Source organism: Abrus precatorius, unplaced genomic scaffold, assembly GCF_003935025.1.
Source record: "Abrus precatorius isolate BTA unplaced genomic scaffold, Abrus_2018 Scaffold8, whole genome shotgun sequence".
Lineage (NCBI taxonomy): Eukaryota > Viridiplantae > Streptophyta > Magnoliopsida > Fabales > Fabaceae > Abrus > Abrus precatorius.
Window position 1 is genome coordinate 5575200 of NW_020874428.1, and position 12301 is coordinate 5587500.

Here is a 12301-nt window from a genome sequence, read left to right on the forward strand (position 1 = left end):
AGACAAAATATCAATCAAAATTAAAGTCAAAATTGGGATTTAATTTTACAAATTGAAGGTTGGAAATAGATGTTTGCTTTTATATAATAATAATAATAATAATAATAATAAAACTGAGAGATAATTAACTGTTTTTCTAACACATAGATCATTATTCATAATAAGAATTTATACATAGTAAGTTTTATTAAAAATTATAAATTTCAATAAATTTAATGTATTGATGCTACTAAATACTACAATTTCTAATAAAACATACCATTTATTAATTTTTTTATTATGAGCAATGTTGCACCGAAGACTTAGAAAAACCATAATATTAACAGCAATGCACCATTTAATTAGGGTAGGGATTTTACTGGGCTTTGAATGGTTATCCCGTAAGTATATCTAACCTTCAGCCAAGGTGATAATTAAGTAAAGTCTAGATTGGCGATTTCAAGATTCCAACACTTACAACTCTCACAAGTGATTAAGTTAGGGATTTAGGAAACATGGTAGGCACTATCTTAGCTTCTCAAGGTTGACATGCCAGCTAATCATCAAATCCATGAAATTAAAGGTTGTTTTCTCACGACATATTTGTTTCCTAATTTATTTCTTAATGAGGACACGTTCACTACTTTAGTGCCGCTACGTGGTTCCTAGAAAGTCATGCTTAGTGAAGCTCACGATGTTTAATCTAATTAAATATACCACACAACAATTTGTTCTTTTCATACAATTGCAGTTTGTTGAAAGGGGTTTTTCAAACCAATTTGAAAGTAGATAATTAAGATTATTTTAGTGAGGATTATGTTAAGCAAGGATAATTATGATTATAACTAATGAAGATCATTGAGTATAATTACATGCGCCCATCAACTCCGTAAGTGGTTTCGTTATTTTGACATTTGACGAGGGTATTTGACACGTAATTATTTTTTCATTTTTGTTTTATCAGTTATGAAATGCAACTAAATGCTCTCATTGGTAGCATTTTCAACTTTTCTAAGTTAGAGCTGAATCTTTCTAACAAAAGAAAAAGTGCCTTGTCGCTTGAAAATTGCTTCATGAATGCCGAAATATCTGTAATAGAAACTGCGCAACTTGCAAGTTTAATCCTGCGATTCAGGATTTTTAATTGTATTCACCACTTTTTATAGTGTTTTTTTAATTAAGAACACCCACGGTTTAGAAATTTTGTGGATGACCAGGGTTCATCCTTGCTTTAATAATAGCTTTGATGTGAAAGAAAGATTTTCATATACATCCTATTAACAATTGTCTTAATATATTGGTTGAGAAATCAATTTTATTACAAATTACCATGAGATAATACATTGATAACATTAATTAAAATAAATTTTCACCTTTGATTTTTTAAACAGTATCTTAGGATAATGGTTAGTATTGTAACATGGACCGGCAGAGAGAATGTATGCAGAAAAGTTAGAAAGGGAGAACTGAAAGTATAATTTGTGATATTACATAATTATTTACAGAGGGAGGAAAACGTTCTCTCCTGAAAGGCAAAGCTATGTGCTTAGCCACCAAAGGAGAAAAATATGAGTAGAAAATAAGAGACAAAACTGTGTTAACTACAAGTTAGTCAGTGTTAAAACCTCCACAATTGACAACAAAGTCTGCAATGTATATGAACCTCGTTCTGTGTGTTTTGTGCATCCGCATGTAGGACTGATTCATTATGCTCTTGTGGCTGCTGAAGATCTAACTCAGATGATGATGGTACACAAAAACATTCTTCCATTTGAATGTGATGATTTATATGCAGCAAAGGCATGCCCATTTTTGAACAATCAGAAAAAAGCTATATTAAATTATGCAACAGTTGTTGTAAGCTATGAAAGTGTGTGTGGAGATTTTTCTGAACCATCCAAGACTATTTCAAATAGATCAGCCTCAGACTCCTCATCAAAATCGAAGGCATGGTTATTATTAGTCCCATTGTTGTGGTTTCCTTTTATTGCAGATCGATTAAGCCACTGAGAATCAATCCTTCCCATTGAGAACAACTCCTTGCTGTCATCATAACCAATGGTAGCAGCAGGGGAGTTTACAAGTGGGGCTATGAAACATGGATTTGGTGTTCTTTGTGCATTTGCAGGTGCGTATTTGAATGCACTTTGTCCAAAATTAACTAAAACCACAATGTCTACGTTTGCAGCCAGCGTTGGACAAAGTGGAGTGCCAAATTCCTCTGATTGGCAGTGGATCACATGCACCAATTCTGAGTCCAAAGTGAAGAAAACCTTTTTCTGCCTTGGATCATACCCACACCCAACTACCCTATCAGCTCCTACCCATTGTGCCTTCTCTGACTCCAACACAAGTTTCATTCCTGTAATCAAGTTTTTCACTTTGATTTGTCTAAAGGAACATAAATAAATGAATAGTTGTATGTGTACCAATTTTTATACAAACAATTTTTACACCAAAGAAAGAGGTAGCCAGGAAAGGGCTCAGTATGAAATAAGATGAGTGATGTGATGGTGAGAAATAGAGAAAAAAAGTAATTGTGTATAAATTGTAAGTGTTGTGTATGAATAATATTACTCTAAATAAATCAGCATAAATTGAAAACATATTTGTGAAAGTGAGTGATTCTGGCATACAAAGTATTTATATGGCACAACCAATTAAAAACTCTATTATAATAATTAAAAATATTAATAAAGTCCTAGCTGAAGTTTCTTTCAATATCATCTTAACTAACATTTTGATTAGTTGTACAATTGATTCGTGCAAATAGAAGAAGATGCAATACAACTAACAGAATTCTGCCGTTATTTACCTGTAACTATAACTAGTCTACTTACCATATAAGTACGGCATTGTCATATATTGTGAACTGAAACATTTCATGTGGGCCTTTCAATGTTGATGTTTTAGGTGAGAGCTAAAAATGTGTCTTTGATTGGGTCAAGCTGTTCACTTTCTAACACATCAGGACAAAGCTAAAACTTGTGCACTGTGAATCTTTACTGCACTTATCAGTATCACCTAATTAGTAAACACCCTATACTCCGATCTATAAATTTTGACCTATAGGAAATGGAATGTGGCCTAAAGACCTTTGCTCAAAGGGTAAATGTAAAAACAAAATGATCATGGCAAGCAATAAGATAAGGGTAGGCAATTTAGTTACCTTCAAGAAAGACAGAACCATTGGAATTGAACCCAATGCTCCTAGGGTAGCTCCCTGGAACTCTCAAAGGAACAGCCCCTCCTGCTGTCAACCCCAATGAAAACATTACAGATCCACTCTTTCCACTACCCTCTTTACCAAGTTTTGTTTCTTCAACTATGCCCAAATCACCTTTTCCATTTGAACTATCTTCAATGAGCAGTTTTGTCTTCTCCCCTTCTCTCTTTCCAACCAATTCATGATCATTAGCAAGATAGCACAATATGGTGATTTCAAAATAGGCCTCTTGTGGGAAGGCATAGTTTCCCAAAGGAGGGCCAGGTAGTGGCAGAGCAGTCCTAATGACAGAAGCAACACTCATGGAAGAGTTGTTTGTGTGAAGAACCCTTTTCAACCCAGGATTGAGCCTAATCTTCTGCACATATTCAGCTGATCCCTGACACACTTCCCAGCTTATCTCAGCCTCAGATTCTCTTCCATATTCACCAGCAGCACACACTCCTAAAAGGGTTGATTTCTTTGAAGGAGTTGGCATGTTGCTCTTGTAGTTAGTAAAAGCAAATCTACACCAACCATTTTCTACAGCATCAGCAGCAAGGTATGGATGATCAGCCCAATTAAATAGATGTTTTCTTCCAGAGACCCCATTATGAAACACATACAAATTGCCTTTTTTCTTGTTCTTCTGATCAAATTGTTGATAGATTGTAGGTTGGTGATGAAGCCTTGCAATTCCAGCTTGAAGACTATCCATTCTGGTCAAACTATTGGGTTCAACAAAGTTTCTGTGATTATGTTTTCTGTGATGACACAAACGCCACAAAAAAACCAACAAAAGGGTTGAAACACATCCCACTGAGGCTGCTACCACAGCCACATGTATCCATTGACCCATCTCTGATCTTCTGCCAGAGATTCAGATTCTTTCTTCTGCTTTCTTTTCCTTTTCAATTTCTTATGCATAGAACACTGTTCCTATGCATAGAATATTGTTCTAGCAACATGGAGGAGTAATGGTAAAGGAAGAAGAAGAATGGAGTAGGAGAAAATAATAAGGGGCCAAAAGGGTATGGTGAGAGTGGACTAAGACTTGTTCTATCAAAGCATGCAACAAGATGTGCTAAGAGGTGTTATGTTACCAAACCAAACCGTGAAATGGTATATAATATAAGATTGAGCTTACCTTGGAGTATGAATTCATTGTCAGTTTCCCTTTAATTTAATTTTATAGTAACCGACAAACACTTCTCATTTGTAAGCAATGAAAGCGTTTATTGATTTATATTTTGTTTTGTTTTGTTTTCAAAGGAGAGAGAAAGCTAACATGTATTGCCTAAGTTGTTGTGCTTTCCTTTACTTGGGGCCAAATGGTCATCACCAGATATGATTTTCCATTAATCATAAACAAAAATAATATATAATAAATGTGATGCTTTTCTAGATAATCTTGCTCTTGGCATTACATTTACATACAATGTTTCTCTTTCTTATTCAGAGCAAAGTTCAAAACGCAAACTGGACTGGGTGCTTTTCCTGAGCTATGCTTCCTTGTCAAACGAACATTTAGGGTTCTCCCATTATTCTTTTTTTCTGACTGACATTTAATTTTATGTTAATCCACCTTTTCCTTTTAAATTTTATTGGGGATGCAACTTGTTTGTTACTTTAACAAAACGAAATTTATATTAATATTAGAGTATATATATTTTAAATTCCAGTAAAATTATCAAATATTAATTTTAATTTATTATTAAATTTGATTCGATTTTTATCCTATATTTGATTAAAACTAATATTTTTTTTACTCCTTTGTCAAGGAATAAAAAATGCATAATTTTATATTTTGTAATGACTAAAAATAAATAAAAGTTAACCAAGAATTAAAATTTAATTAATTAAAATAGACTAAAGGCATATTTAATATTATTAGTTTATTTTACTGGTGAAACTGCAGCTTATATTTGTTAAGTTATATTAAGGAGGAATATACATTTTGTTGTCTTATTAAAAATATTGAAACATACCCTCAATTTAGGAATGGATTTCCAACATTCCATTATCCATGAAGAACTTAAATGCGCCAGTCCCTCTCCCATTAAGTGCACCTAAACATCATAATTTATTGTTCTATGTTCATTGATGAAGGTTGGAGAGAAAAACATTTCCACATGTAAACTTTGTCTTATTGGACGAATAATGGATCCTTCCATATGGCAAATTCATTGAGTGAGACACTTAAATATGGCCACAGTGAAGCCAAACTAAGTGCAGACAAATAAATACAAAAGCATATTAAAAAATGAAATAAAAAATAATAATAACGCCTGGTAACATTATTGGGTGCAAATTGTTGAGATACTAAGATAAAATTGCAACTGACATATTATTAGATGCAAATCACCTCAAGCCATACAAGTAATAAAATTAGAGTTAGATGGGTAAAAATGAAATAAGTATATATAAGTTAAAAAAAATGCTTAAAACTGTACCCCGGGTAAGGTGATCAGTTAATGCATGTAGCGTTATACCAAAAACATCAGAAAATTTGTGAAATGTATTTTTAGACGTAATTTTGGGGGAAAGGTTCAATATCTAAATTAACTTGAAGCTCCAACTTCGTACCTTTCTTCCACATTAGTGGTAAAATAGAAAAAAGAGAGAAAGGGTATTTTTTATCTTGTGTACAAATGAAGAGCAACAACATTTTTTTTGGTAGAAATTATATACTAACATTTACTGATCTTCAGAAGTTGAAGTATTCTGAAGCTGTTTAATATCTTTTAGTCTACTTCGTACTGATTTTATCTAAACATAAGGTATAAAGCAGCTATCATCCAAATAATTAACAATCATTCTCTGACCAGTTAATCTGATGATGAAATATAATTGAATTGCTTTTTCACATAAAAGTGAACATCGTTACTTAAATTATAACTAATGGCTTTATGATGTTAATATATTTCGTAAGATAGTTATGTATATTAATGACTCGGCCAATGAGAATTTCTTTCACGCTTTTGTTTAATTCAATGATAAGTTAAAGATAGGTACTTTTTCTTTTAAATTGAACAGCATGTGATATGTGATTGATCATTGTAAATTGCATTGTAAGATAATGTATGCTGTTCTTTTTAATAATTACGTATTGAAAAGGAGATGTTATGTTATTCTAAACTCAAAGTTTATCTGAATAAAAATATTTCTTGCGGAGTGAGTTAACTTTTCTATACTGAAGGTATTTTTAACTTAAATAGAATTATTTTTATAAAAAAATACATATTATCTAGACATTAAAAAAAAAATTTGCTGCAAACTTTAATAATGAGTTATAATAATATTCTATAAATAAATCACCAAAACCTCATAACTCACATTTTATAATTAAATAACCAACGAATAAAAAAAATTACATTTAAAAATAAAATATCTCGCTTGGTCTAGCCATCGGTACGCAGGCCTAATGAGTTTGTCAGGCGTATATTATTTATTATATATGCTGAAGACAAGACTCATCCATAAGCTAAAGCTAAAGATTGAATAATTAATATAAATATTACGAAAGGGTATACAAACATGATATATAAAATAATTGTGTTAAGAGACTAATTTCTCAATATAATAAATGCTAAAGTGAAATTCCTCCTAAAAGCCATGAATTTCAATTTCAAGTTAATACAATTCAATATTTACCTACTTTATTTGCTTCATAACAAAGGGGTCAAAGAAAAAAAATTTACTTCTTAAGTGGAAACACACATAAAATATATATATATATATATATATATATGTTAATTATATATACGATATAGGATTGAGCCAGCTACACCAATCTTAGACTCAGGAATGAATGATGAGTGGCAGTTTTATGATCAAGTCAGCTAGCTGTTGGCTTTAAGGAACATGTAAAGAATGAAGTTGTTTGTTGGTGAATAGATCCCTAAACAAGATGTTAATCTATGGTAAGATGTTTCGTTCAAGAGTGGAATATGGGGTAGGCAGCCCTTCAGATAAGGGATAAAGCTCTTTAAGTAGCTCTTTTAAGTGGAACGTTCCGATTCCACAGATATGGATGCAACTATACTATTTTTTACTTCAACAGAGGACTTTGCAGTTGTGGTATGTTTCATACATGATCAGAAAATAGCTGTGATGCTAAAGGAAATAATGTAGGTAGTCGTTGATTCACAATCGCTAGTGTTTTGTACTCGGTTAGAGTCCCAGGAGGCATTAGCATAAAAATGTTACGTGGAACCTATTTCAAAATACATGAAGAGTAAACAATGCAAGTGTTACAGCTTCCAAAGTATAGAAAAATAAATGTAAATAAGCAGTTTCTAGCTAAGCCAAAAGATTACACTCAAACAAAGTTAAAAAGAGAAGAATTCAACATGTACTATTTAATTTGGAGATATCTTATGTCTTAAAAAGAAGGTAATGGTTGTTCATGACAACCATCTCAACACATCAATTAACATATCTAAATATAATGCTTCTAAAAATAACAATATGCATTAACAAGAGATTGAAACTCTTTTCTATATATTAAAAAAAAAGGCCAATGCTTGACTTTTCTTAATTAACTCATGCTCTTATCTTAGTGCAGCGATAATTAATTAAGTACAATTTATGTTTTAGAGTACCTTATCCTTTTTAATAATATATAAAGGAATTTTGAAAAAGATAAATTCATTTCCTCTAATGAACACTCATTATATTTGTTTAATTCACCTCACAAATCGAACGTCCCTAAACTCTCATTTTTCTTGCATTTCGTAAACTTATAAGATATGAAATCTTCATGCTAATTATTAATCAAACAATTCCAGTCTTCTTGTAATAAAAATTAGATACTAAATAAAATAGATTTTATTTTAGTATTATTGTTAATGCATATTAAAATAACAAATTAAATATATTATGTTATTATATTATATTAATTAAAAAACATAAAAATAAAAAAAGCTATCTTATTTTTTATTCTATCTACAATTGAATAATAACGTGCCTATATTTATATAAACTGAAATCATAAATAAGTTTTTATACAACCTTTTATATATTTAAGTTTAAAGAAATTTGCCTTAAGACTATAACAATGTCTCGTTTAATACATGCTTTATAAAATATTTTAAAATATGATTAATAAAAATAACAATAATAACAAATACTTTTATATAAATGATGGGATTGAAATATCTTGAATTGGGTGGCATAGTAGTGCATAGCCATATTGACGAAGCTGGAAAAATCTAAAAGTGGCACAAAAAAGAAATCCTAGGCTGAAGAAGAAAGGTTAAATTTCCCTGTATTTGGGAACCTTATCTATGCAACTCCATAAGAAGAGAGAAGGAGTGAGTGAGTGATGCGAGTAACTGAAAGCATGAATTCCCTTTTTCTGCAGAATGCAAACCCAATGCACTTCACTTTCCACACCCAAACCATTTCCCCCAAACCAAAACCCATCCAACAGCGCTATTACCCACGCTTACGATGCTGCATCGAAATCGACATGGTGAAGAACAACCAAGGCATCTACGCCCCCAAAAACGACAAAGTCGTTGTCCTCTGGGACCTCGACAACAAACCCCCTCGCGGCCCTCCATACGACGCCGCCGTTTCCCTCAAAACCCTCGCCCAAAGCTTCGGCCACCTTGTCGACTTCTCCGCCTACGCCAACCGCCACGCCTTCGTCCACCTCCCTCAGTGGGTCTTAAACCAACGCCGCGAACGCCGAAACCTCGACATCTTCGAACGCAAGGGCATCGTCACTCCCTCCGAATCCTACACGTGCGGCGTGTGTGGCCGCAAGTGCAAGACCCACTTAGACCTCAAGAAACACTTCAAGCAGCTACACCAGCGCGAGCGCCAGAAGAAGCTTAATCGCTTGAAGTCGCTTAAGGGGAAAAAACGACACCGTTTTAAGGAACGGTTCCTTCGCGGTAACCACAAGTATGATGAGGCTGCAAGGACCTTGATTGTTCCTAAGGTTGGGTATGGACTCGCTGCGGAGTTGCGGCGTGCTGGTGTGTTTGTGAAGACGGTCCAGGATAAGCCTCAGGCTGCGGATTGGGCGCTGAAGAGGCAAATGGTGCACTCCATGAGTAGAGGAATTGATTGGTTGTTTTTGGTTTCTGATGATTCGGATTTTTCGGAGATGTTGAGGAGGGCGAGGGAGAACAATTTGGGAACTGTTGTGGTTGGGGATTGGGATAGGGCTTTGGGTAGACATGCTGATTTGTGGGTTCCTTGGATTGAGGTTGAGAATGGGGAAATTTCGGGTGGGGATTTGGTGTTGAAGAAAAGGGAGGAGAAGAGGAGAATGGATGAATTGGAGCAAGATGGGTTGGTTTTTTATGAGGATGAAGATTTGGATCAAGAGTTCTTGTTGGTGTACAGCGAGGATGACGAGGACTATGAAGAAGAAGAAGAAGAAGAAAAGTTTTATATTTATTGATTATTTTTGGATGAGGATGAGTCTGTTTTCAATTTGGAATCAATTATACCCAAATAGAGGTTGAACGATGTTCAGTCGAAGATTATATATGTAGCAAAGTGGCATCTTCTACTTGGATTGGAGGGCACCCCATTGCATTGCCTTCCATTGAGGATTGAGGAATGAAGTCCTCTTTTTTAATGCTGCCTCGTGCAATGCAATTTTCTTCGCCTTTCCTGTTCCCGTGAGTCATTTCATTTTTTTCCCTCCCTTGCATAGATATTATGGATATTGGATAAGATGACTACCATAATTATTAGAAAGATATATTGCAGTTTGCCGTGGCCGTTAAAGTTCCAAGTGCCCCTTAGCTGTATCATATGCTTGAGTTCAATTTAATCATATTTTGTTGATTTAAAATTTGGTTTTCAATCTAACTCAGTAATAGAGCTGGATAATCCATGTAGGCGATCTCACCTTTGGGATGTAAGATAAAGCTTTGTTGAAGCTGTTGTACAGTTTGTGTTAAACTTTTGTGGAGTAACTGACACGATTCATTTTTCTTTGTGCTTGCACTTTATTAGGTAATTTAGGTTTACAGGCTGCTAAAGTTTTATGTGTGGAAGCAAATATGATAATAGGAATAATGACTGTTTGCCGATGATATTCTGTTGATATAAAGTGGAAGAAGGTAATCTTGTCACTTTTCTATGAAATTTCTTGTTGGACTCATTCCTAGATTTTCTTTTGATATTCTTATGGTTAATTACTTTACCCCTGAAAATATGAATGTGCTTGGAATACAATACATTCCTCATTTTTTGTTAATCTTAGTAACGAAGGATAAGGCCAGTGGTGATATTTCAGAGAATATAGAGAAAATTATTTAAAAGGGATTTTATGGTAAATAATATTTCAAAGAATCAATCTCAATAGCTTCTATGATTCATGTAGTTAACTTCATTTAGTGAGATAATACTTGTGTATTTACGAGAGATGCATTTATAGTTAGATAAACAAGCAGGAACCTTCGGTGCAGTTTTGCATTTGGATCTAGGCTATGATTGGAAGTAGGGTTCAAGGTTTGCTTTTGACTCTAATCTGCGGAAGATCAGTTTCTCAAGCATAGAAAATTTGCGTTCCTGCTGGAATTGACAACTCACCATGGATGAGGAGACACATGGACATGAGAATACAACTCGATGTAGTTCTTGAAATTGTAACATTTGATTCATTTACTATACAGAATCTTTGCTTTAGTTCATTCCCCTAATTTAGTTTGTAGAATGACATTTATTTAACTTTTTGGTCAAATTGATATTAGAAAATAAAGTGAAAAAATTGTTTTAAAAAAAATCAAACTAAAATGAGAATTTGTAAATTAAGGACTAAAGTGAAATTTTTAGGAACTAAAATAAAGATTACCTCAATGCCTCTTATAAATTTGTGCATTGCATTGTTTAAAGTACTTTGGTTTACTTTGACAAAAAGTTACAATTGAAACATGACTCAGTTGCTTGGTATTGGAACCATTTTTTTTCAATATCTAATAACTAGGACCCTTTATCCTTAGACGTGAATGCAAGGCCCAGATATGAATCTATATTAGTTCATATGTAAAAACTAAAAAAAGAATATAGTGGGCTTGGCAAAAATGGAGTGTGGTTGAATCATTTGTTGTTCTGTGATGGGAATTACCTGATTTGACAACAATAAAATAACTGATGCGGTTTTACAAATAAAGCATTGGTCTTGATTGGGTGCTTCACAGGTGAGACGCTGCAAATTCTCATTGTTGATCTTTACCAGCAGAGAAGGGTGAGTTGTGAAACTCTGAATCATATTTAAAGTAAGTTAGCCCTTTTGGACTTTATTTATCTTCTTAAGGCGACTTGATAATATGAATGACACCTGTGCAGGGACAGTGGGTACTCCTTTCTTCTCTGTTTTTCTATCATTAATAATTCTCTTCCATCTTCATTTTCAATCCCCATCACAGAGTTTCTTTTTTCCGTCTTCAAGTTCTCATCAATTTCCACGGAAATTCCAAACTCGGTATAATTTAGCAGCGTGGCTAGAGTTTTGTAGGTTCTTTAATTTGATATTTGACTGAAATCACAAAGTGAAAATAAAAAAAGAAGAAGGAAGATTAATTATAAAAATAAAAAAAGCCAAGTGATAAAACAAGTAAAAACATAGTTATTGACTTTTATTTTAAATATAGTAATTTAAACTAAAATTAGTAAAATGAACAATATAATCAATTAAGGTTTTTTCAAGATGTTTCAAGCATGGTGACTGAAAGGGCAGAAATTATTATCCCTTCCCCCATCTCTAAATTTGCCTCAAAAGTCTTTCAGCTTCATCCTCATTCTTATATAAAAAAAAGTCCTCAACCTTGAAACTCCAAATGAGACAATTTAAGAAGGATTTTTCAATACAAAAATTGTCATCTCTGCATTATGTTAACATGATAAAATATAAAGGTGTTATTTTGTAAAATGAATGTATTGTTTCTTTTCATGTCTTAGAACTCTTGGGAATATTCTGTATGTGAAAATAACTTAAATTCTTGATAATTTTATTTTTGTGATTAAGATTCAAATTATTTATTATTTTAAATGAGTTTTAAGTTCTTTAATTATTTATATTTTTATGTAATTTCTTTTTTAATCTCTTAATAAATTTTTTATTTTTTATATAATTTTTCTATTGATAAT

General features: G+C 32.9%; 2 protein-coding genes across 2 annotated transcripts; one reads left to right on the forward strand and one right to left on the reverse strand.

Moving 5' to 3' along the window:
* Positions 1-1841: 1841 nt before the first annotated feature.
* Positions 1842-4043, reverse strand: LOC113848369. The gene is made up of 2 exons (XM_027477844.1): positions 3149-4043; positions 1842-2341 (listed from the first exon to the last, which is right to left on the reverse strand). Exons 1-2 carry the CDS (start codon positions 4041-4043, stop codon positions 1842-1844), a joined length of 1395 nt encoding a protein of 464 aa, XP_027333645.1.
* Positions 4044-8360: 4317 nt separating this feature from the next.
* On the forward strand, positions 8361-10956 carry LOC113846942. Its single transcript, XM_027475720.1, has 2 exons — positions 8361-9825; positions 10166-10956. Exon 1 carries the CDS (start codon positions 8511-8513, stop codon positions 9600-9602), a length of 1092 nt encoding a protein of 363 aa, XP_027331521.1. The 5' UTR covers positions 8361-8510; the 3' UTR covers positions 9603-9825; positions 10166-10956.
* Positions 10957-12301: the final 1345 nt, after the last annotated feature.